Below are 27,171 nucleotides of genomic sequence, written 5' to 3' on the forward strand. Positions count from 1 at the left end.
AAGAAAGAAATTGATAGCCAAGGAAGTCTTCTGTCCAGATCAATAACTTCATTAAACATTTTGGTTTCTTTCAGCTTAATACATTATAAGAGGAATAAATAACAAAGACTGATCATCTGATGTAATGATTAAATTAACAGGATTGAGGCACAGACTGTTTTTCACTCAAGAAAATGCAGTTGTTTTGGCATGCTGATTGAACTTTTCCATATACTTCAAGAAGTCTTTTCCATGGCTGGGAAAAAAAAAGAAAAGTTGGGGAGTATCAGGGTTGGAAGCATCTGAAAAAGTGAACAAGAGAAATGCTGCTATGACCGCCAGGCCAGGGGCTGGGCTTTGTTGCAGTCAAAGAATGAGAGGTTTCTTTACAATTAATTGCAGTTTTCTTAATACCAAATACATCAGGAAAATCATCGTCAGCACAGAGTAACCAGACCAGGTTGGTTATAGAACAGTCTCTTTAGAGAGGTACATTGCTTTTCACTGGAAATTAATATTTTACAAGTAATGGGCCCATTACTTTCAAAATAATTACTTCATGGCTGAATAGGTGCTTTTCTGCAGTTAAGGAGGAGCCAGCCAATCAAAATCTTTGTCCTCTTACTTGGTACCACCACTATACACCTATAGACACGGATTACTTACACTTAAACATTTCAGAGTTCTTTTTTTTTTTTTTTAATTTATTTTATATATATATACACATACACAGATGCATGCACATACATACACACATATTTGTATAGATACATAAATATACATGCATGCACACAACTACATAATCCATTTCTGTGAAGCAGTGGAACCTGCACATCTTTACAGCATTCAGCAGAGTAGGATGCTTATGTTACATTTCACTTTTCTCAGCTCTTGTTTCACATGTAACTTTTTGGATAGAATTTATTTTCCAAACCAATTAGTCAGGTTAAAATTTCAATATACTAAAGGCTGCATATTTGCATGTCTTTTAACATGTCCAGAATCAGGATGATATCTGCCTGTCTTAGAGATGATGGTAGACATTTACATCCTGAAGGTTCTTTGCTCGTTCCATTTCTAGGTTATTCTCCATAAGTTGGATTGCTTCGCTCAAACTATTCACTGGAGATAATGTTCTTTCTGATTCATTTTATTTTATTATAAAGGAAAGACAACAAAATCAGCATGAAAGTGATTCTTGTTATTGTCTGTTAAGGTGCTTAAGTTTGAATGGAGTCTTGAAAGCCCTCTAGTAAAACTCCTGCTGCATCGCTCTCTTCAAAGCATACAAATAGCCCATCAACTTTACTGGTAAGATTATTTTCTATTATTACCATATACATTTTCCATTACAGTGAATGTTATCCATAACTTAATTATTGACAAACTGTTTTTGTTTAAAACCAACAAAAACAACTATTTTTTTTTCTTATTTGCTCCCTCATTATTCTCTTTTCAGTACTGGGTATGGGTAAGTTGTAAAAAAGACCTACTGATCTCTGCCTTCATCCTGCCCCTACAGGGAAAAATAATAATAATAATAATAATAATAATAATAATAATAATAATAATAATAATAATAAAAAGAAGTCTATTCACTTAGGTGTGATACCGTTTGTGTTTTTCTTCTTTGTCTATTTTGAACCAAATGTAGTCTTCCCTAAAATTTGGAAGATATCCAAGCAACATTGGCTTACTGGTAAAAGGTCCTGCTTTTGTGATTTCTCTGACCTCTTCTGAAGATTTCGGACTTCTCTTATGTGTCAAAGTCAATCTCTTATTCCATTTGCATATCAGTCTAACTTGTGATAGTAGTGTTTCAAGTAGTTCTTTTTAGTGATTATGGAGATGCAACAGTTCTTGACAGTAACTGCCTTTCACCATCAATCTGTACAATATAAGACCTCTGTAATTTTATTATATGCATGCAGTGATTACTCTGTTTGCTATGCTGTTACTTCAAGGCTCTCTGAATAGGAATGTGGCCTTCTGTCATCTGTACTGCTCTGTGATCTGAAAATCAAGCTGGTTTTCTTTGCATGTTTAATAATGATGGATGAAATGAGCTTTCATTTACAGTTCAACTCGTTCAGATCTGTGAAAGCAAAAGCTTTCCTCCCTGAAAAGCAAAGACAACAGCTTGAAATGTAATCATTTTGTTGAAGAAGTGTGAGGTTGGAAAGAGCACAGATCATTCTTTCATACCTGCATAATCTCTGGAAGTGTTAGTCCGGATAAAACAGAATTTAGAGTGTGTTTCTTTCATTGAAATGAGTAGGATAATAATAGTATGCCTAATAAGTGTATCTGTCAAATAAAGAGGAACCACATTTAGTAAGCCATTTTTCTGACAGTGCCTGAAATATGACTGAGACTTCTACTGTCTTATATTAGACTTAATCATGCTGAATATAAAATGTCCCATCTAGACTCCTTAAGTGTGCCAACAGGGATAGTAGATTTTCTGTACAATTAGAAATGTTTTCTGGAGTTGAATGGACAGTAGGAACATCATCAATTTGGCTGTGTTTTCTCTAACTCCTTTGGTGTCAGAAGAAAAATGATTATCTGTAACCTTCTTCCTCTTTATTTTCCAGTGGAGACCTGTGTAGATCCCCATTTTTTTCCTAAATTTTGTTTGAGTTGTCTGATCATATATACAGTCTTGGGTAAAATATAGCAGATATAGTATCTTGGGTAATATATATCCTTATCTGGCACAGTAGAATTTAATGTGGGAAAATACATATATTTTATATGTAGCTTAATATATAACATTAGATATACATACCTCTTTCTAATAGAATATTTCTGAGCATTCCCTCTATTCTCTGCTTTTCAACTGATAGTAGTCCTGTTCATGTCATCCAACCATCGGTTATTTTTCAGGCACTTTTTCTCCCTGTGTGCATTAACAGTTGGAGATATCATCAGCTATTATGTATGGATTAGATATTTTGAGTATCCTCTTGAGCATTGGTTGCAGATAGAAACTACTAATTTACTAAACATCTTCCTAGTTACACATATCCTGGAGTTGTACAAGATTGTGGACACTTTCCATAAATAATACTTCCAAACTCTATAAATAGTGATTTGCTATTTATCCCCAAATGAGCAAGCATAAAGAAAGTATCTTCTACCTGAAATGTGAACTATAATTTTCTAAAGGGACAGGGACAGCTTTTGATTAAATCTTAACATTAGTATGTGTTTGTATGTATATGTAAATATATACATTTATATAATACGTAAGCACACACAAATATATTTTGTGTATGTAAATGTATATAAATATTCAAATATTTACGTTTTGTTTTTTTTTTCTTTAATAATATAAAAATATAATTTCTTTAATAGTTATTCTTCAGAGTGTTCTTTCATCGTTGTCTTACTGAGTCACAAGACAGATGTACTTTTGTCAGCATTATGATCTTGGAAGCTAAACTTAACTGTCAGTTAGCAATGTACTCTTAGCATGCACTAACTTTCCCTGTCAGTTCAGTAATCTTAAGAGTTTGCTGCCAGGGGCTCCTTAACCAAAAAGTCAGGTAATATCATGAGAGAAACACTGTGATAATGGTATGGATATTTGAATTTTCTTTCAAACTCTGCTTCAGTCTGAATATTTATTTATTATAATCTTCTGGATTTTCAGTACCTTATCTGGCACACAATCCTAGCAAAGATTTGGTTCCTTTTTTTTTTTTTTTTTTTTTAACTGTTTGGGGATGGGATTTATTATTAACAACTGTATACTGAGTGCCCAGTCATTTGCTGTTTGCCCATGTAGAAACTGTGTTCTTGGAACAAGTTGTCAACAAATAGCAACAGATTATGTGGTTTTGAGAACAAATTCGCCTGAAGTCTTTGTCTCAGAAAATGGCAAAACCTGGGTAAATGGGGCAACATGAACAAATACTGTAGACAGAAATAACAGTAGCAACCTCTAAAGTAGTCATCCTTGAATGTATAATGGTATAATTAAGTTCAGAAATAAACTGAACAGTTATTAGTACTACATGGGAGAGATTGCTTCACATGACATACCTGCTTGGCTGGCTACTCTCAGTTTCAAAAATATATAATTTATAAAAGTCTGACTAAATTTACATGTTTAATATATACATTTAGCTGCCTAAAGTAATCATGAAAGCATCTGGTAGTCCTGTTCAGTTTAGTGGAATGAGCAGAAGTACCTCTTTTATTTAGGCTTTTTGTTCAAATGTTTCAGTCTAAACTGAAGAAATTAAATCAGGCACACACTTTTAAAAGTTTGCCTCTTGTATTCATCACACAATATACTTTTCGTTTTTGGCTACTCTGTTCCACCATGTTCTCCAGTAGTAAACAGTTTTCTACCTAACATTTAAATTTATATAATTATTAATATTTTTGTTCCATAATTTTAAAATCTAGTTTCAGAAGTAATAAAATCTATTTAGAAAATTTAACAGTAATTTCATATTAATAAAGTTTTCCTTTACTTTGCAAATTGAATTTCAGTCTTTAAAGAAGTAATGGAAAACAGAGGATTTCTTTCAGTCATTTCTAAAGAGATTTTAAAAAGAAACTCAATGATTTAATAATATGGGCAACATATGTGTGCATGCACATTCATGCACGCTCCCATAACTTCTTTTAAGAAATGCGGTTAGATAGCATTATATTCTCTGAAGCATTTCATTCTGTTTCATTACCAGATTAGCAATCAAATAGTCTTAGAAGCAAGGATTGGTAAAAACAAACATTAGAAACAAGATTATATCTATTTTAATTGTAATAAATTATATTAACATCCCACTATTAAATAATTCAACGTTGCGCACAGTGTACCTACCCAAAATAGAACTTGGAGTAGAAGACTCTAATGTAATTCAGAAAACTAGTGATGCATTTTCATGACCACAGGGGAAACATCAACTGAGTTAAATTTCCATGTTTTACAACACTGTTGTAGATCTAGACACTAGTTACCAGAACTGGTGGTGACTGGCAACACTAAGTTATTTTAACAACAAACATAATTTTTAAGAATAGCTCAGTTATTTAAAATTGACTCAATTTCCCTGCATGCAAGAGATAAGCTGTTACCCAATAATGATGTATCAGCTCATCATCTGTTTAATATTAATGTTGGATAGTAAATTGTTGAAGACCTTGCCATAAAGCACTGATAAGTTTGTCTGAAGATTATATTAAAGAAAAAAAAAAAAGGACAGAAATTGGCACAGGTGGACAGAATAGAATATTTATTTTAAGATTCTTGGGACATCTTTAGCTGCTGTAAATCAGGATAGCTTCAGTGAAAGCAAGTCCATTCTTTGCTTGTATCTGCTGTGTATTTTGATTATAATCATTAATTTTGCTATTTAGAGTGAACAGGCAATTTGATCTTTCACCCTGATTTTTTTTTTCTCTTACTGTGAATGACTTTTCCCCTCTCTAAATTCTTTAGAAATTTAGGCCGTCTGCATCTGTCGGTATTTCAGCTTCTCACTAATCCTCTTGAATGCACTTCCTTTCACAAGGAGATTAAATATTTTCTTTTAAATTGCCCACGCACACAGTACCAACACAGGACCTGCATACTACTTAAATCCCATTTTAGTCTTATTGCTATGTAACTTCCTCATACGTGCAAAGCATGGACAACATTTACCCTGGTCAACTGTCTCCTAAAAATTTACTCTAATTCTAGTCTTTTCCTAGCTGAATTCCTGAGAGGGGAGAAGGTTTGAGCAAATTTTCCTGTTTCCTTAGAGCTATGTTGAAAAGCAGAGCTTTGAGCTGGTTCTAGCATAGCAGAAGAGTTGCTTGAGGGGAAGGAAACCTGCTGAGACCTTTTTTGGCCATTTCAGCTGCTGGCAGTCTCTGTTTATCTCCTTGCTACTGTGTTCAACAGACAATTTTTTTCAGTTTTTGTCCTCGAGTTTTAATCCACCCCTCTATCTCTGACAACCTACCAATCAGTTTCCCACTTGCTTGGAGCATTTTTTTGCTTCTAGTTTCTTTCATAAGTGGCAGCTGCAACATACAATTGAAACAGCTGGCTGGGGCAGCAGGTGGCTAGGAATATGTCTCACAGATGGTTGCTTTTCACAGGAGGAGTGAATAATGGGGAGAAATGCAGTGTACTCTAAGATTGGTGGCAGCTGCTTGAAGGTGGTGCTAGGAACAGGTTTCATTGTTGGGGAAGAGTGCTGGTGTTTATAAATTTTTGCAGGGCATGAGCATTTTGTATGCTTAGCTCAAGAGAAAAAGCTAAGTGAAACCCTTGTAGAAGGCAAAATATCCTTTTGTCACTTGTCCTCTTGGAGTTCTCTTAGAGTTTTAAGTCACTCTAACTTTATAGAATTTTTCTAGTTTATAACATTTTTCGACTACATTTTGTCTGATGACCAAGAGAAAAGGGAGTTGTCTTCTGCCTTTACTATGATGCATCTCAGATAAGAATAAGCTAACTCTTGGTGAAATCCAGCACACTGAAAACAATATGAATTAGACTATTGATTTCAAGGCTAGAACATCATATTTTATTTTTATCTCTTTTTCTATATAAAAATAGCTGTAGGAGGCCAAAAAATAAATAATAATAATAATAATAAAAAAGAACATAAGCAATGTATTGAAGTTTAAAAAGGCATCAGTTAAATTCTCTCATTGGGAGGTTTGTCCCTCAATACTATGTTTTCCAAAATTGCTACCATTTAGATTTATTCAGTACTACAGGGTTTAAAGTTCAGGATTATTGCTTTATATTTTCCAAAAGTTTTTTTTTGTTGTTTTTTGTTTGTTTGTTTGTTTGTTTCTGTCAGAACTAGTCTACATTAACTATATTTTACTTGAAGACTTCAAAAGAAGGAATAAATCAAGCAGACGTTCATCTGTCCAACACCCTTAATTATCTGAACAGGCAGCCATCCTCCAGCTCTTTCTCCCACAGTCAGAGGTTGTCAAGTGTGCTAATTATTAATGAACTTCCTAAATAGCTGTGTAGAGCAGGCTGAAAAGCCCAACCCATTAAAATGACATTAATGTAAATACAAAAGTCATCAATTTTATTTTGCATTAATTTGGTTCTCCTTACCAGTCAGAATCAGAACACTTAATCACATATGTAACTTTAATCCTGTGAGTAGCCAGTCACAGCATATCTTGATGAGTTGTTTTGCTGCTCTGCATTAGAATTTGAGTTCAGTTCTAGAGTTGCTCAGTCCTACAGCATTCTGAGGCAAGGTGTCATTCATCCAAGTAATGATTTTAAGTTTCATCTGAGTTAGGAGTACTTGATGTGATCATCATTGTGTTTTGGTCTGTGGAGAACCTAAAACGTAGAGTGGATTCACATCTAGGGATTTTCATTCTGAATTTGGAATCTTACTTATGAAATGTCAATAATTTGGAGTTCTTTTGCTGTAGTTACATATGTGTATAGCATATAATATCTTTAGACTATTATTTTTTGTGAGATAAGGATTCAACTGTCCACTGTGCCGAGTGTTTCATTATTAGCTATGTGGGACTTTGGTTATTGCCTTGGAAAACAGATAATTATTTTGTTTTCTAACTCACAGACTTTCAATTTTCTCAGACTCCAGTCTTAGAAAAAGATGGTATCAAATGAAACAAAAATATTTTGTTACAAAGAAGCAAAAAGAACATAACTCTTTATCTGTTATTTTTGACCTCCAGTATTTACAGACTGAGTGGGCAAACAGTACATTTAAATAAACAAAATCATGTCTTGCATTTAAGTCAACACAATTTGGTTGTTAAGGGAAAAAAACAACAACAACAACAAAAAACAGCTATTTTGAATTCTCTTCTTTCCAGCTCTAAAGAAAGAGAGGAGTGAGTTGGCTGTGACCACAGCTGAAATTCATAAAAGGAGGTAGTATATTGTAACATTACTTAACTACTCTGTCTGTCAATTCCACTCAGTAAAAAAGGACCAAGGAGCAAAACCAACTGTTAGATCTCTGGTGAGCTATGCTTCATATCTGCTGCCTTCCTCTTTGGCTCTCTTTTGGACTGCTTTCTCCAGTACAGCAGTGGAGCATGGTTTGGAAATAGTTCACTTTGGGAGCCACCCCCAAAATACAGGATGAACAACAGTGCCCAAGCTGTGACACACACTGTCCTCCAATGCTGCCCTGTCCATGCTTGCATGTGTGAACCATCTGAGGCAGATAACACTGACCTTCAGCCTCTTTTAATTTCACTACTATTTGTGGACTATAACATAACCCTCACGCTATTTCTGATTCTGTGGGCTCAAACGCATATACAAAATTGTGTCTTGTGACAACAGGGCGTAGCGCACACGGCAGCAGGGAGACACAGAGCCCAGTGGCATGTAGTGCAGATTCAGTCTGTATGCTGCAAAGGGAACTCACCCTGCTATATCTCTGCCATTTGGTTTCAGATCCAGGAAATGCTTCATGTATCTTTCCTTTAATCTTAAAAATGTACACTAAAGTTCAGCACAGACTGACACTGAGAGAATCCAAAGGTTGGATAACCTGGTTCCCATGCTGGAAACAACATTTTCAGGCAGAGCTGCAGGTAGATTGGCAAGTGTTCTACCGTTTAGTAAGAATATTTGTAAAGTTGCTGTCTATACTGTTCAATGTACAAAGGAGAGAAGTCTGAATACATACCTCTTTGTAGTTTGTGAGACACTTTCTGCTGACTGTAGCAGCCTTTTAATCAGGCAGTTGTTCTCTGGGACTGTGACACATTTTACTAGAACTAAGTTCACTTCTGTAGTTTAAATGGGTTTGCACAAAATATTTATTTGACAAAGAGCAAAGAAGTTGCAGGCTCTATAATTTCTCTTTATAAATTGCAATATTCTGACTAACTAAACATTTTTAGCTTCTAAATTTCTAAGTAGAAGGAAATTAAAAAGTTTAAAAAAATGCAAGTACTACTGTGGAAAGTTTACAAAGAACCTAACATGGCACTAAAAACTTGGCAAGGGATGCAAGAATAACAAGAAGGTATTCTATAGATATATTGGTCAGAAAAAAAAAGGCTGAGGAGAGTGTACCCCCTCTGATAAATGAGAAGTGAGAACTGGTACCAGCAGACATTGAGAAGGCTGATGTACTCATCAAGTTCTTTGCCTCAGTCTTCACTGCCAGTAAGACTTATGAAAAGGGAGTGACTTTTTACATGGGCAAATAGTGATAGGACAAGGGGGAACAGTTTTAAACTAAAAGAGGGGAGATTTAGATTAGGCGTTAGGAGGAAATTATTCACTCAGAGGGTGGTGGGACACTGAAACAGGTTGCCCTGAGAAGCTATGGATGCCCCATGCCTGGGGGTGTTCAAGACTTGGATGGATGGGGCCCTGAGCAACCAGATCTAGTGGGTGGCATCCCTGCCTATGGCAGGGAGGTTGGAACGAGATAATCTTTAAGGTCCCTTCCAACCCATAGGCATTCTATGGCTCTATCTATGATTTTGTTATTTTAAATATAAAGAGGAAGTTAGTTTCACCAGTCTGTTAAAAATTACCACTTTTTTTAAAAAAAAGAAATCCAACTAACAATAAAGCAATTCAGTCTATGACTTTTTGTATAATTTGGTGACTATGATATAATGTGGTGAATTCTTAACAAATGATGAAAGATAATTGTGCATATATCTAGTTTTAAAGATTTAGTATTGTTAGCAGAACAAATTTGTCGAATATTTAGAAATCGAAGAGTACTATGTGTTTTTCCAAAGTGTGTGAAAGTGTGAAAAACAAGAGGTAGGACACTTTTGTGACCATATAGTGGAATACGAAGTGAATATGAAGGGAATGGAGTGAAGCATGGTCATTTGTGTCATGGATTGTATTTGTGTGGGCAAATATTTGGCTGCAGGTAAACTAGTTATTGAACATGGAGATAATTGTCCCAACCTTTAGAACAGAGGAAATTCCGTGCCCAAAACTATATTTGAAGAGGACTAACATTGCCAAATGCAAAATAAAAAAGTCTGTAAGGGACAAATTTATCAGTGTGTGTTACTGTAATGAAAAATATGCCACCATGTGCATGTACAAGCAAACAGAGTTGGATCTGAAAGATAAACAAATGTGAAAGATTTCTGAAAAGAAAAAAAAGAAAAGAGCAATTAACCTTAATTCTTTTTGCCACTTCATGATTTATAAGGTAGCACTAAGGAAAATGTTTTTCAGTATATTATTTTTCAAAACACTACTTGTCTGTTTTCTTTCATTTTTGCTCCTTTTACATTTAAAAATATTGAAGCTGACAAATCTAGTTTTTCAGTTGAACTGAAAAACTCCCTATTAGGTTAGAGTCACATCTATCATAACCCCTCCAACAGTGTAACTGAACATGAAATATAGGTGTTGTCTGTTGGAATATCCTCTGTGGAAAGAAGTAAATGTGTTGTTTTAATGGTCTGTTATGTGTCTCATGCTTGGATGTGATGGACTTAAAATGACCAGCTTGTGGGATGGAACGGTGCTGAAAGCTCCCATTCTCCAGCTGTTCTGGCACAGGAGAAAGACATCCTCTTTGCACAGGCCATAGGGGTGCTTCTGACCGAGGAAGTGGGGCTGGTGTTGCTGAGGCAGGGATTCAGAGCAGGGTTCTGTGCAGATGTCAAGCTAGGCTTTAATCTGCTCCTTTCATCTTTCTTCCATAAAAAATGTTTTACTGTTGCTTCCTTCAAAAACAAAACAGCCAAAATCTATCCTGGCGGATACCGCACATAATCTCTGCATGTCCCAGAGGAACATTTGGGAAGTAAATCATAGTAGTAATAAATCAGGAAAGCTTTTGACAAAACATCCATTTAGTTCTGTCACTTCAAATGGATAATTTGCAGCCATGAATTTTATTGATGTGGATGATTTGTTTTGTGGTTTTATACTGTGAAAGGCTGCTGGAAGGAGATGACAACATAATCCATGAAGCTATGTCTTTCCATCAAAAATTTCTGCAGGTATTCATTGAGCTAGGCCAGTATATGAAATGGGACCAATTTAATAATCTGAAACGTAAAACTCATAAATAATGATAGTAGCTGCAATGTAAACTTGATGCAAAATTCCTAATTGGACCGTAATGACTGTTCAGAGTGAATCCTCAGTTGGAAAACAAGCAGCATGGAGAATCTACTGTGATTCTCAGCTGAGCAGCTGCTGTTGTGGTGAAATGTTGCATTCTTCAGCTGAGGGCAGCCCTGCAGTTGAGAGTGGTCCTCTAGCAGGCTGCTTCTCTGCTACAGAGTTGTGGTGATACCAACCATATTCTGATTGCTGAAAAAATTATTTCATTATGATCTTGTTTGTATAAATTTTCTATAAATGGCAATTATTGTTTGCAAAATGAATCAGCAAATGTTTCAAAGATGCATCATATTATGTAGAAAAAATAAAATAAAAATAAAATGAAAAATAAATAATTAACCATTGCTCTGTTATATATAGAAAGGTCTTTTACTCTTTCCAGCTAAGCAAGCTTTTCTGTTTTAACTATAGCTGTTTGAATCAGTTTTTGACAAAATTTGTCTTGAGCTACCCTAGAGAATTGTTGTTTTGGTTTAACCCGGCCGGCAGCTAAACACCACACAGCCGTTCGCTCACCCTCCCCCCTCCCTCTCTGGGGTGGGGGAGAGAAATGGGAAAGTGAAGCCTGTGAGTTGAGATAAAGACAGTTTATTAAGACAGGGAAATAATAATAACAACAACAATAATAATAATAATAATGATAATAGTATTAATAATAATAATGTGTACGAAACAAGTGATGCACGATGCAATTGCTCACCACCCGCTGACCGATGCCCAGCCTATCCCCGAGCAGCCGGCCCCCCACCCCGGCCAGCCACCCCTATATATTGTTTAGCATGACGTCAGATGGTATGGAATACCCCTTTGGCCAGTTTGGGTCAGCTGTCCTGGGTCTGTCCGCTCCCAGCTCCTGCTGCACCCCTAGCCTGCTCGCTGGCAGGACAGAGCGAGAAGCTGAAAAGTCCTTGGCTTGGTGTAAGCACTGCTCTGCAACAATTAAAACATCAGCATGTTATCAGCGCTCTTCTCATCCTAATCCAAAACATAGCACCCTACCAGCTGCTAGGAGGGAAAATTAACTCTGTCCTAACTGGAACCAGGGCAATTGTTTTCAATCCATTTTGCTTTGACTGTGTTTCACAAAGTTCTTACTGCATGACTTGTATAAATGCAGTCCAGGCTCTGAGTTTCTTGAATTGATATGTTGGGAGTACTCATTTATGGTTATCATGCCTTAGTCAAAGACAGGTCAAAGATCGAAATTTTAGTCTGACAAGATTGAGTTTAGTAAATCGTTCCTATTTCTGAATTTATTTATTTTTTGTGACATCTTTAGGGAAATGTATGAATAAACAGAGAGGTTTGAACTGGATACAAGACATTTAGTGTAATGAATCATTGGTCATTTTAACATCACTGTCAGCTGTAGGCTTCTGTGGTTAATATTTCTGGGTTTAATCATTCTTCATCAGAATGAAAGCTAGGCCTTGGACCTGTGTCTAAATGACTGAAACATTTAAAAAGAAGACTTTTTAAAGTTCTCTTTAAAAAGTTCTCTTTAAAAAGACTTTCTTGAATATATGCCATCAATACATAATTTGACAGAAAATTACTTTGTGACTAATGGGAATTGTTCTGAGAAAAGAAGTCCCAAACGTAAAACCAAATATAATTATTAACAGGTTGTAAAATAAAAACTTCAAAGACTATAATAAAAGGTGGTATTTCTACAGAAGAGGTGGGTAAGGTTTGATAAAAGTTCCTGCAACGTCAACAGTGCAAAATTATTATAATTCAGTATTTTAGGTATTTGCAGATAGTTAATATTCTGGGATTAAATTCAAAAAAATTCCTTCTGTTTGAAAATATTTCCTTAAGCATTGTTTTCTGAATGTTCACCCATACTAAATGTTATGTTACTCTGTAATCATAAGTTGTCATTTGGCAGGGGACCAAATTAAAAATAAACTGAGAGAGGAAAGAAAGAACTGTCTGATGAGTTGCCTTTGCACTTTATTTTTTTTTTTTCTCAAATAATACTACTAACATGCTGTAATAACCTCCTTTTAAGCAAAAGAATTTCAAAGCACCATGTCTCACATCATCTTATTCAGTGTTTTCTTGGCAAAGAGCCTACTTGGTTAAAACTGATATTTATTGCAGACTTGAATTAAATAACAGAAAGTGATTAGTGACCTCTAAAAGAATGAAGATTCCTCTCAAATCTAAATCCTGTAAAACTCTAGTCAGTTATTCAGACAACTATCAGAAATCTCAGTCAAAAGGAAGACAGCTGGATTGTTCTTTAGCTTTCACTGTGGTGTCTGTCAAATACACAGAATACTATTTTTGAAGTTCATTACATTATTTCATTGTTTCAGAAATAAAATCAGGCTACAAGAATTGCCTTTTGTCTTTGAAAAGCCATTATTCTTATATAAATATATTCAGAGATTTATTATCATAATATTATAACAATAGTGGTATTTTTACTGAAATAACTCTTATATGATTTATGGCTGAAGGATTAATGTAAAATTAGTACGGATTTTTTCACTGAAATCTTTTTGAGGAAATGTTCACCAAAATCAAGGCTTTTCACAGAAATATTCAACTTGGATACAAACATATAGATGTGCAAATGATACAAACATTTCTGAAGTGCAGGATGAAGCTGAGAAAACAGTCTTGATTCTTATACTATTCACTGGAGATTTGAAACTATAGAATTATGGCTGAGGTAACCCTATGAGTGTCACATTGGGTAATTATGACTGGTATATACATATATGTATATATATTTTTTCCCATTTATTGTTTAAAAGAATACCATCCCAAAGCAATCAGCATGTTTTTTTTTCAACTCAGCCTAGGGGAGGTTCAAGTCATATTTTAAGACAGTCCCTAATACAAAGGTTGTTATAAAAAGTACACCTCCTTCTTTTGGTGTTGTCTGAATTGCTCATTACTAAACCATTAAGTGACTGTTTCACTTCTTTGCTTCAAAGCAGGCTTGTTTTTAAACACAGTAATCTATGAAATACCATTTGTATCCCTGCTGTGTAGTATGTCACCTGAGTGCTGTTCCCTGATGGCAATTTTTTGAGTGAAAACCCAATTGCTTATGTAAAAAATAAAATAAAATAAAATTATGTGGAGGGTGGGGTTTAAGATAGGTTATGGTATTTCTGGCATTATGTATACGGGAAATTGTTTGATTGGAAATTTGATCAAAGCTTCTGTGATGGTGTAGCTATAGGTTTTCATCTGACTATCTTTCAAAGAACTGAAAAAAATTATCCACACTGAAAATTTTGAAAGGTGAATATGAACTTGTTTTTCTTTGTACAGAATTTTTACTTAGTTCAGGATTTCACTAGACAGAAGCAAAATAACATGTTGGCTGTTGGTTTCATAGGAAAAAAAATTGAATTTCTGAGGTGTGGCCGAGCCATGCAAGCAGAGCTCAATGGAGCATTTGTAGATCTTGAGTGGTGCAAGTTCTGTTGTGGGAAAAAACAGACATGGAAGTAAAGCCAACACCATTAGTTAGTATTATTAACATTATTAATAATGTGAAAAACCACAGAGGTGACGAATTTTAAGATGTTTTAGGAGATGGCTTTAGAGATTTCCTAGCCCAAACTAGAAAAAAAGATTTCTGCTGAAAGTTCTTGCATCCCTTATGAGGATCTACATATATGTTAGTGAATGAGCAAATCAACAAACTGCCTTGTTAGTAAAACTAAGAATAGTAAAGTCCTCCACATTAAAAAGAGAGCAAGCACTGAAATAGGTATTATAATGTTATAGTAACAAAAACTTAATGGTCACCTGAATAAGGCAGCAACGGCACATTCACAAGTGGATGATCTTTTCAAATCAGCACCATCCCTCTCTCACAAACAGAAATTTTCTTTCTCATCTCATCCAATAAATGTCTTGGAGAGTTCAAATTCTTAGAGATAAAAAGGGATTCTAAGTATTTCAGTACAAACAATGGAGCCCTCAACATCTCTCTCAATAAAATCCTGTTTTTATGCTTCTTATTCTTCATTTTTCTAGCTTGTGTAACTGGACTTATATCCAAGTAGATTAAAAAAAAAAATGCCTTACAAAAATGCTCAGATTTTCATGTTCAAATTCCCCCAGCAGTTGTTCACAGTCTGTCATCCAGTGAAATTAAAATAACAGTTCCCCCAAGGCCACCTCCTGCTCCAGTGCTTTCTCATATGTATGCAGTGGTGTTGCTATATTTACAGCTATACATACACTTGTGCACACGCTTTCATGCTGCAGTCTTTATCAGCTAATCTATGTTGTTTCGTATCTGGAAACAGAATACTTTCTTCAAGATTCATTTGCAAGTGAGTAGAGGATGTTATGTGAAAAGCAACATGCTTCTGACAGTTGATAGGGTTGAAACTGGGAATTCCCTCCACCCTGATGTGCAAACGTTTCCGTCCCTCCTGCTTCAAGATCCCAGTTCTTTTCCAAGGCTCAGAAGTCAGAGAAGTCCTTACTAGCTTGAGATGGAAGGGAGTTGCCACAATGTTCCTGGTGGAACTAGGTTTGAAATGAAGCAAAAGAGGGTTTAGGCAGGATATGGATAAAGAGACTTTTTGATGGTTGTTGAGGGAACCAAGAAGGATAGCAAAGAAAGTAAAGTAGCTTTCCGGCAGCAAGGATGCAGAAAAGCAATAAAGGAGAGCAGAGATAAAGTAGTATAGTAAGTAATATTGTTCTGCTTTGTCCTCTAAGAAATGAGTTAATTTCTCCCAACTGTGATATTTAGATTCAGGTGAAGACCTCAGAAAACTGGGAGATCTAGAACCATTTCCACAAAAAAAATGTATTACTCACAAATATAACTTGTGGGGTTACCATCCCGTCTGCAATTGTAGTGCAATTTTGATTTGATTGCCTATATTGCTACATGTTCCTCTGGAGACCACAGACATGTAACCACACTATGCTTCTATCTCAGTCTAAGTTATTGGTTCTAGAAAGCAGATGTCAAATTCCCTTTCAAAGGAGCCACTAGAGACTTGTATTTAATCATTTCACACAAATCCTGACTCTGACTAAACTGTCCTCCTTTGCCTTTTTTAAGAATATGGAGGACTGTAGAGCAAATGGTGTTATGTATGCAGCCATTCATTCAAACAGAGGTGATCTTAATTTTTATTTTTTTACATTGTAACCTTGCAAAAGAATGTTTTCAAGGCTGTGTCATAGGCAAAATCCCAGTCTCTTCTATTTTGTACCCAAGGGTAGTTTTGGCTGATGTTTAGACCTTGTAAAGAATAATATGAAGTCTTTTTTCATACCTTAAAATTAATTTGTATCACAGAAATTTTAAAATATTTGCTGTTCCTAAGACACTTGTTCCCCAGCTAGAAATGCTTACAAAAAATTGCTTTTGAGTTGAAATGTAATTGATGGGGCTGAAGACAGACTAGACCAGAGTGACATTCACAATTTAGAAATGCAGATCTTTGCTTGTTTATTCATGTTCCTATTTCCAAAAAGTTATGATGGTCACCAGAATTTTAAGACTTTGTAGGACGGACCATGGAGTCCTTGAAGTCCTGCTCATCATTAGGTTGTATCCTTTGAAACCACCCCCATGTCCTGAGGGCTCAAAATTATACCATCAATTTGCAGCTCTGTTTATTCCCCTCTCTCAGGAATTCTTTCAGCATACTGCTGAGGCCAAGCACTCTGAACAAACTGATCCAGTATCAGAGCTATCTTTGCTATGAACATGGGATCAGACCACACAAGCTCCTGACATTCCTCTCAATATCAGTTGTTACATAATTCTTTAAGTTGTAAATGTATTCTGTAACTGTCTTTGCTCGTTTACTGATTTTGGTTTCCATTTTCCTTTGATTCTTGATCCATTAGGGTGGTCCCTAGTACCCTTTCTGTGGGACTTTTTTTCCTTCCATTTTAAGGATAGTTGTATGGAGCCTTTCATTGGTATCTTTCTGTGTTGTTCCTGCATGCCGTGCTATGGCTGGAAGAAAGTATGATGGTGAAAACCATAGGATAGGAACCCAGACAGAGAAAAATGGTCAAATGATGTGTTTAGTCCCAAGGAATTCTACGTGCTGTAAGTGATGACTATGATGGGGCCCTATAAATACTCCATCAAAGAAGTGTTAATAGTGTCTTCCACCCAGAAGTTTGATGAAGGATGCTTCTACCTCTTGTCAGTTCCTTGATATATAACCACTGACATTTGTTTGTAGGCATTGAGGGATTTTACCTTTTACATTAGAATGAAAGCAAATGGCAATGCAGGGATGTGCACTTTGTTAGCATCTGAAGAAACTGAGCCTGAAGGCAAGCTGAAAAAAACCAAAATTATTTAGTAAAAACATAAATAACTAATAAGTTCAATACTGCTTAAATTAAGAGTAGTTTCTTATATTTTTATTAATTTGTTCAATTAGAAACTTTACAAATATATAATGGCAAATATATAAAGAAATTCCTTGACTGTTTCATTCTGCTAACATCACTTGCTTTTTGGTATAAAAGTTTTGCAAGCAGATAGAAAACATACAATTTCATGATGATATTGTTTGAAAAATAGCTGTATAAAAAGCTAAAAGGTATAAATGACAGCAAATGACCTTTGGAATAAGAAACCCATAGTTTTCAATTAGTGTTAAATGAGAAATTATGTTATGTCAGCTGATATTAAATGGATATAAATGTCTGGATTAGTACAGAATTATCTGATGTGTGGGAAAAAATTGAATTTACTGAAGTGATATTAATCAGGCTTATTAGCTTTAGTGTGGCAGCTGCCATCTTGGCTAATGCAGAAGGGATTGAAAAGGGATCTACAGATCCAAGTCCATGGGCATGGATTAACTTAAAGAACAGTCTCTCGTCATAAAGACTGTAGCACATTGTAATGTTATACTTACAGAAGATCTTGTTTGTATACCACTATGAAAAGTGGGATTCTATACTGCAAATAGGAATTAGTTTGTAATAATTATACTGTGGGCACTGGGCACAGAGGAGGTCAGACAGTGAGCACAATTTCAACACAGCTTAGGGCTTGACTTAACAATAGCTGATAAAACTCTGCTTACCTTACTCAACTTATTTCTACTTTGACCTGTAGCATTTCCTTTGCTGAGTCTAAGCTGTCTTTGGTATTAGAAGTTAGCGTTTGTTCCTCTGCTTAACTTTCTTGATAATGTAATTCTCTTGTGTGTGACAATTTCTATCACGAAAAGCATTTTTTATTAAACTTTTCATTTTATCAGAGGCACTGCCTAGCCATCTTCTAAGTGACTTGTATAATGCAGAGATAACGTGCATGTGTTTTTGTTGATAGGGCAGTTTGTTAAAATAAATTTAAGCAGCTATCATGACAAATATTCTTGCAATTGTCAGTGCTTTGTGTCGTGTGTCTCTCAGAAGTACATTGATTGGTCATGGTATAAAAATGGAAAGCCAGTTGAATAATAGCCCATTTTAATATCAATTTTAGCATCAGTTTAAAGCTGACACAAGCAAAGTCTTCAGTTGTTGCTCTGCTTTATCGCCAGGAGTTTTTTTAACAGACACTTGCAGGAGCTTTAAATAGTAATTTGCCTGGCTCTGCTAGAGTAGTCCATGATGGCCACCCCATGAGTATTGACACCACTTTGCTGGTATTGATAATATGATGCTTATCCATGTTAGTTTTTGCCACGCAGATTTTTCCTCACTCAGCAGAGAATGCATCTAAAGAGAAATGAGGTTGATTTTGGGGTATTTGACCAATTAAAAGGGAGTGAGCCTGTGTCTGGTGAGGGAGGGGAGGAAAATTATATTTTCTGCCTCTTGGTCCTCTGTCCAGCTGCACTCTTACATGGACTGAGCTGGAGTACAGCAGTTTGATGCAAGAAAGATGCCTATAACAGAGCCAGTGAGTTTCAAAGCCGCAATAGCATTTTGTGTCAGATGGTTGATCTATATTTATTCTGGCAATGCAGTAGCTGCCCCTGGAGAGCACGCTTCACTCTTTACCTGACTCAGGACATATGGAAATATGACACCTGCTTACTGCAATAATACTTCCAGAAATGTGATTGTGAATCTTGGAACTAGAACTAAACTTTTCATCACAGCAACTAAATCTTAGTTCCGCTTTTCTCATGAGTGAAAAAAAATAAAAAAAAAAAATGACCAGGACTGCTATTTTCTGCTCTATGATTGAAAAATGCTGGCTATATGAGTACCACACAGACAGTGGGTGGCAATGTTATTAAACAGTCCTATTTGCCATAGAATTTGCCTCTATGGCAAAAGAGCAGCTTGCAAACAAACAGCATCCTGTGAGAAGGTAAATAATCATTTTCTCTTTTGAAAAGGAAAAACAAAAGCAGAGAAAAGTAAGAGAATTTTGCCAAGGTCACACAACAAATAAAATCAGGAATTCAAGACAGATTTGCATTCTTATATCTGTTTTACATTTTTCTGATATTAAAAATCTGTGAATTTTAACCCTGAGATTGTATGATGTGCTCTGAAGAGAGTCATGTAAGATTTCCTTGATAAAAGATCAAGAAATAATGCTGTCTTAGATAGGAGTTTATTAAAAGGGAGTTTAGCTTATTCAAACAGTTATTCAGGTCTGGTCCCCCAGTTGAACATGTCTCAATAGAGCTAAAATGGACCTGTAAACCTAGATGAAACTTAACATCTACTACCCAACAATGAAAGGACATCAGGCTTTCTGTAATGAGAGATGAATTTCAGCAAGCATCGAACTAAGCCAACCTAATTCCACGTAGGTCTATGCCTCACTTTCCTACTGTGCTTGCCCTCCAGTTCTTCTATTTTTGCTGGCAACCAGGCCAGCTGTCAACTAGGAAAATATCCTTGGGCCATTTAAAAAAAAAAAAAATTCTTTTGCTAATATTTTACAGCAAGCTTTCTCTGGTATATCTGCTTAACTTCAAATTCCCACTTCTTGTTTTACAGAGCCAATATTTAGTGGTAATAAAGTGGTGAAATGGAAGAAAGATCAGAGCCAGATCAGTATTTAAAAAAAGAAATCCAAAGGTATTTCCTTGTCTGCTCTGCTCTTCTTTCCTACCCTTGCAAAAGAAACTTGTTATATATAGGGGAGAGGGAAAAATGAGTAGAGGCTAAGGAAAGAGGAAGACAAGGAAGACCAAATGAGCTGAGAAGAGCTGGTCCTTGTGGTCTCCTTTGCCTTAATTAAATGAAACATGGTATGTATCACCTTGTTTGAGGAAGACTGCGGAGTCCTTATGCATAAGGAGAACTGCAGTCTGAAGAGATTCCTCCCTTAGAGGAGTCATAATCATGAAAGGATGAACAAGTATTATTGAGACTCTAGAGACTCGCCCATAGAAAAGTCTGATTCTGTCTTCTGTTCCCTGATAACAAATGAGTTTTTCTTGTTATTTTTGAAGTGTAAAGGACCATACGTCTTCATGATGCCATTTAATTTGAGGTATGGAGGTTCCCTCAGAGTTATTCTTTTGACAAAGTCACACACACACATGCACAGAGGTAGCAAGTTGCTGTGATCTGATGATCTGATCCACACATCCTTTGTTGTTGTGCAGCATTATTCCGACTACTAAAGTTGTACTTTTCAGTAGGCTTCTCTAATGAGATGCTGCATGGTGAATTGCCAGAAGTAGAAGACTTGACATCTTACAGAAAGCACACTACATGTGATATGAGAGGAATACTTAAAACAAATTTCTGCAATCTTGTTATTAGATTAAGGTGCCATCATTACTGAAACACATGCAGCAACACCTGCTGAAGGCTCATTATTCCTTCTTATTGCTGTGTAAGCTATGATCTGAAAATATATCCTTTGTTAGATACCAAGAAAAGAAGTAAGCAGGGCCACCAGCTACAGTGGAGATGTCTAGATGACAACAAAGATCCCAGAGAGACTGACAAGACAGGAAATAATGTGGAATCAGGGTCCTAGTTCTTCTTGCACCTGCATTACCTGTGCTTAAAAGACAATGGATCTACAGACAGGTTCTTCCAGAGAAGTAGAAGTGATGCTGCCTTATGTAAACTCCTAAGGTACTTGTATCAAACCTCATCCATCCTTTTTCCGCTGTTGGCATCTGAGTATAATGTCTGTAAAAATCTGAGAAAGACTCTACTTGCAGGGTAACAACTTTGACTGTAGACATTGTTAAACAAAGCAAATTCTTGTGAGTGTAGAGTGAATAGGAAAAGTAAGAGCCGATCTCATTCTGCCCTGCAGAATAAATTTTTTGGAATAACAAATTTTTGTAAAATTATGCCACTCTCTTCCTATCCACCCTGTCTCTCCCCCTCCCACACCTACCAAAAGTACCTCCTTCTCCATGCACAAGATGAGTCATAGGAACAGTAATTTGAAAGCTCTAGGATTATAAAGTACAGATCTGGCTCAGAATGTATGAATATAATCTGGTACTGCTCCTTATGGGAGCAGCCAAAGGCCATAATGACCTTGTAGAAAGACGATTTTAGTTTTGTCCCTGAAGCCACTTCTGTATTGGCATGTATTAAAAAAATAAATAAATAAATAAAAAATGCTTACAGCATTTTAAAGGGAAGTTAACCAAAATGTTTCAGTGTAACTCAGGTTTAATGCTGCAGTTTGCAGTAAATCTGGATTGCCCACTGCATGTAGAGCCATACAGAATTATTTCTGTGTCATACATTTTGTTTTATAGTGTTATAAGTTTTTGTTGTTGTTGTTCCAGCTGTGAAGCTAACAGGAAGCTACAGAAGCTATCCAAAGCCATTTTGGTAGACATGAACTACCAAATGATAGGAACATGAAGAAAAACATTTGTCATATTCTCCTTTGTGTATTGCTGTAATAACTGTGGCCTAAGTTCAGATGCAGTACAATGCTTTGCAACTCCTTCTGTGATTCCATTGAATCTGGATTAATTTTGCATTTTATTTATATGGTTTGAAGGTAGAGTAGCCTAGTCACTGTCCTATATCCAGTTAATTTCTGGCATATTTGGACATCATTCCATTAAAGCCATTAGGTCTGCTTATTTTAGTGGTGATTATCCCATCTAATCCCACTCGTTGCAAGCTTCCAATGCAGTTACCCACTGGGAAGAATACAATTTCTGTAATGCCTGGAATGAATGGCTTGTTTCTCTGCTGCAATTTACTCTAAGCTATTACAACAATACATGATTTGTAGCTCCCAGGCTGCTGATTCTGGTGTAAGATACTGACAAACTGACAATAATGTCACATTTGTTCAGAGGAAAAAATCTGCAAATTTGAAACATGCACAGACAAGGACATACCTAGTCATATGTAGAGGGTGCTGGCAAAGATGGAACCAGACTTCTCAAATTTAGTGCCAGACTTGAATGCTGTATTTCTTATTAAAAGGAAAATAATATGTCCTGTTTCTAATCTTTATGCAGATAGTAGATGTATTTTTTTATTTTTATTTTTATTCCAAACATACTTTTTGGAAGGCAAGGCTAATCATTCTCTTTGATTCTCATTATTGTGATAGTGGCACTCTTTCTGTTAAAAGTTGAGAGCAGTTAGACCTATAGTTCCAAGCCTGAGCTTTAAAAAGTCATTTTCAGTGTTAATGACCCTTCAGGGTGAAGGCATTCTCATTCCTGGTGTTTTGGATTGACACTTTGTATACAGATGTGGGAAACAGCCACTCATTCTGTTACGCTGGTGTTCTGCTGGAGGTACTTGTGTTCGTGATAATGGCTTAGTAAAATATAGTGGTTTTGGTGCTTGCAGACCCCACTCAAAGCAGAGGAGCAGACTAGAAACAAAACAAAATAAAATAAAAAAAACTTTAATACAAATTCTTTTTTTCTCTTTTTAATAACCTGGATCAGAAAGACACAAACTATTGCCACCTCTTTTTTTCTAGATATTTATTGTAGCACATATATTGACATTAACTTTTCCATTCAACCAATTGCAGAAGACATGTTCTAAGGGTAATCATTTCTGGCTTAGACAGTGGTAGCATCTACTATCTGGTAGTGATAAGTGGTACCTGCGCACCATTATACTCTTCTATTAATTCTTTATATGGTTAATTTTGAAGGTAAATGCTCTTTCTCCTTCAAACACAACCAATTTTATCTGGAGTTTATTTTCCCAATACAGAAGTGTGTGCAACTAATTATATTATGTATCAACTAAAACATTGTTCTGGTATGCAACCTTAGCAGGATTTGGCAACCTACTCACATAGCATAGTGTTTGTTTTCACTGATCTGCTAATTTTTTGTGAGTCAGCAGGACATGCATTCCACAGTTAAGGCAGTAGGGGAAAAACAAGAGTAGGAAAATATGCTCGATTGAATTTACCGGATCAAGCGATTTGTCTGGATGCAAATTCTGTTCGTTTTTCATAAAGATCTTTGAGAGAAGATTAGCAGATAAAGGCAGCTAGTCCCTTGGCTCCCATAGAAACATTTCTCAAGTGTAAGGAGCATATCTTATAATGTCTGCCACTTTTTTGTTGTTGTTGTTTAAGGGAGACTGACATGTTAGACATCTGTTCATTTTTATATTATAAAAAATGAATTGGAAAGACAAAACCAAATGTGTCTTACGGCTTTTTGAAACAAAATTTCACTTTAAGAAGAAGTACTTTCCATTCAAGGGTAATGCTTTAAAAAATGAGTCCACAAAAGCAGTTTTGTAATGTGAGAAGCAGCCAGTGAGACTGACTTGTAGGTTTCTTGTGTGAGAGGTGTGAAGAGCCATAATAGGACTGGTGCTACAAGCCTCTAAACAGATGCTGCTCTTCCATCCTGGAAGATTTACTTGGTTAGAAAGATTCAGATAAAATAGCGCTCCATGCTTCATTCAGTCACCTGAAAAAAATTTAATCTTTCATTTTTCTAGAATAAAAACAAAGGAGAAAGGAAGGATCAGCAGAGGAGCTAGTGTTCTTCCAGCTCTCTCGTAAACTCCCCCTTTCTTCTGGCTTTGTACTTGTTCAAAGAAGGGGAGAGTGAATGGGGTTTCAATCTTGATCCTTCCAGTCAAGTGAATGACCTCTCATTGTGTTTCTGTAAAACTATGGAAAATGTGTGGTTCCACAGTCATTTGGGAGAACTGCTATCACCCTTCCATCCTGGTTTTACATTAAATCTTCTGCCTTCTTGACTTTACTCTCCAGCCTTCCTTGCATAAATTGCATTGTTCTCAATATGCTAGGCATTTTTGCTTCTCAGTTGTTTCTTTTTTACATTTGTGGCTTTGCTGATTTACATGCCACAATAGGTATACACGGAATGGTGCTGTTGTTTTATCTTTTTTCTTTTCTGACTTGTAGTATCTAAATCAAAACTTCTTAAAATGCAAGGTTAGTTTGAAAAGACAGATATTATTCTGTATCTATTTTTAAAGGAAGTCAATGGAGGTAGCCTGTACATTTCTCTTGTATAACAAAGGACCATGAGAACAGAGCCACCTTAAGGTTTTCCAGCAAGGTAAATGAAATCAAATTTTGTTGTCCAGTGAAGGAGTGCTCATCTCACAGATGTTGTGAACGCAGCTGGGAACAGAGATTACATTGCAGTAAGTGCAATGTTCTTTTCTGTTCTCTGAAGCAATAGCTGCCATCCTACAGACAAGTTCCTCAGAGCATCAGCAAGTTCAGTCATCTGTCCTAGGCACTGGCAAAGTCATCAGAAAAGACACAGTCATATTTGCCAGCTTGGCATTCTGCTGCCTTAGAATTTGGCTGTTTCTGAAGAAGTTATGCCTGAGAGGACCAGCTAGCAAGTGACAAAGATGAATTCAGTACACTTAGCTGTATACTGCAGAGGAGTAGGGGAGCTGTGGGAGTAGGGGGTTGGAGGATGATGGGTACTTGTTAAAGGTATTTGGAATTATTTGGAATTCACAGTATCTGTGTAGTATTTGCTATGTTGATATCTCTATCAAAGGAACTATTACTGTTATCACTAGTAGGGAAGTAAAAAACTTGTACAATGTAACCTTGGGGAGATAAATGAGAAAACTAAGAAAGGATCTTGTTTGCAACCGGGTAATTAATAGCAGTAATTGTCTAATCATCCTTATTGCTCATCGCTGGCTTGATGGAGGTACTAAACTTCAATTGCACATTTTCCTTGTTTCTCTCATCCTTGTGTCTGTGAGTAACTTGCAGTGGGATTTAAGCTCAGCCCCTCTGGTAAACTACCCTTGTTATGTACTCTCCTGTTTAAAAGCACAAACAGTAAAATATGCTCAAGGATATGAAAATTAAATCCTTCAAATGCTGCAGGTGTGGTCCATTCCCCTATGTCACTACAAAGCAGTAAGGAGAATTTAGGAGTATTGCAAGATGTCTAATGAAAATGACGTTGGATGGCAAACCTTACACATGGAAGTTGTGCATCTGTAGAGAAAGTTTGTGTGCTACTCTTTGATTCAAAAGGCTGCAGAGAAACATTTTAAAATAACTATTGCTATAATGAGCAAAGTCCTGTACTAATGTTCTCTCCCTCTGTGGGTTTTCCTGCCTCCTGCCAAGTGAAACAGAAAACAAGCATAAACTATACTTCCACAATAAAGCATATTGCCCTCCTTGGTCAAGTTTATCACAAGTTGGCCAATGACAATAAGGGCCTCAGCACTGCCCCTGAAGCCCTAAAGAACTTCATTTTCATGGCATCTCTCTGAATTCAAAACACCTTGAGCAAAGTCTGAGCAGTGACTGAGCAGAAAATCTCTCCAGCACTCCTGATTTTCTCTTCCTGGAAAACACAAATACACAATTCTGCAGCTGCAGGTGCCAGAAAAGGGAGGTTGAGCCACCTTGCAGGTGTGGAATGGGTGAATGCAGAGAGGAAGAGAAGCAGTTGGTTGCAGAAGAATGTTAGGGGCAACTCTCAGGGCACCCCACTGTCTGACTAGGACCCTCTGACTGCTGCTAAGCGTAGGCAGTCTAGATGGCTTCAGTGCTAACTCTCAAGTCAGCATTATTCTGTTTCCAGACCCATTATGCTGTTTCCCAGAAAGTGGCCTCTGGACAATACATCTGAATTCCCCTGGCCTTGGTGAGAACAAGGGCACTTGTCTTGAGCCAGAACCCTGAAGAGTGAGGAAGTCTCTCTGTTGTTAGGAGCAAGATCCTATGTCTAGGCCTGGCATAAAGCAGGATTTTATATTGAGTTCTGTATTGCAAAATGCTGTGAAAAGTGTCATGAAAAAAAAAAAAAAGAAAAAAAAAAAAAGCTTTACCTTTTTCCTTATTGGCAGCCTTGAGCTTTAAATCATTCCGATGTAGTCTTCCTCTGTCACAGCTAGGCGTTGAGTCCTAACTAGAAAATTTCATTAGTGTCTTGAGTATTTCTCCATCCTGTGACCTCAGAAGTTGCAGACTTCCCTATCTGTGCTGAGCTTTTGCAATGGCAGGGTGTAGACATGTGGGCCAGAAAACTGGGGCGACAGAATTACAACTGTATATTTGTTCAGTTGTTGAGTAAACATTTCAGCAAAACCTATAATGAGTCATCACATTAAAAGCTGGCCTTCGTATCCTCCTTGGGACTTACTTTTATGAAATGGATATAAAAGTCAGACCCAGTTAATTCAAATCATTTTACAAATTGAGGTCTACATGCTTTTAAAAGCGTACCTACCCTAATGGGCAGGCAGAAGGGAGTTGCACTGCCTGTACTGTAGTCACTAGACATATTTTGAGTGCAGAGCACTGAGGCGAAGTCCCTCATGAGGTTGCTGGGGAAGCATGTGGACTGTCAAAAGCTGCCATGTGGGTTCAGCCTGCAGAGTGTGTGTCAGACTGCAGCTGGCAGGAAATGGATTTTAACAGTGAGATCACTATGACTGCTTCAACTTCCCCCATGGCCTGGGCTCAAAAAGCTCATCTGAGAGGATTCAGTCTCTGTCCTCATGTACACCTGATGCCCAAGCTATCTGAATCTGGCTTATAATCTTTCTTCAGGTTGAAAAGACATTTATAAATCATGTGTATGTATTAAAGTTCATCCGAGCTTATTTTATGTGAATGATTAGCTGTAAGAATAATAATTAAAAAAATGTGTCTGCTAGGTTGATCCACCTTCTGTGAGGAGTAGCTCTGTTTAAAAGAGGAAAAC

The 27,171-nt window shown here is 36.5% G+C and overlaps 1 protein-coding gene and 1 long non-coding RNA gene across 7 annotated transcripts in view; one reads left to right on the top strand and one right to left on the bottom strand.

Moving 5' to 3' along the window:
* Nucleotides 1-27,171, top strand: part of PIK3C2G (phosphatidylinositol-4-phosphate 3-kinase catalytic subunit type 2 gamma) — a 323,563-nt gene that overhangs the window by 208,771 nt on the left and 87,621 nt on the right. For all 6 annotated transcript variants that reach the window (XM_083808728.1, XM_083808727.1, XM_083808726.1 and 3 more), the window contains one exon: nt 1,196-1,290. In XM_083808728.1, the coding sequence (XP_083664854.1) occupies nt 1,196-1,290 (95 nt within the window). The remainder of the gene's footprint in view (nt 1-1,195; nt 1,291-27,171) is intronic.
* LOC310885423 lies at nt 13-27,057 on the bottom strand. Its single transcript, XR_014574793.1, has 5 exons — nt 26,294-27,057; nt 14,855-14,978; nt 4,820-12,007; nt 2,771-2,881; nt 13-235 (listed from the first exon to the last, which is right to left on the bottom strand). It is a non-coding gene; the product is annotated as an uncharacterized lncRNA (long non-coding RNA).

The sequence above is a fragment of the Anser anser genome (genome assembly GCF_964211835.1).
Source record: "Anser anser genome assembly, chromosome: 1".
Lineage (NCBI taxonomy): Eukaryota > Metazoa > Chordata > Aves > Anseriformes > Anatidae > Anser > Anser anser.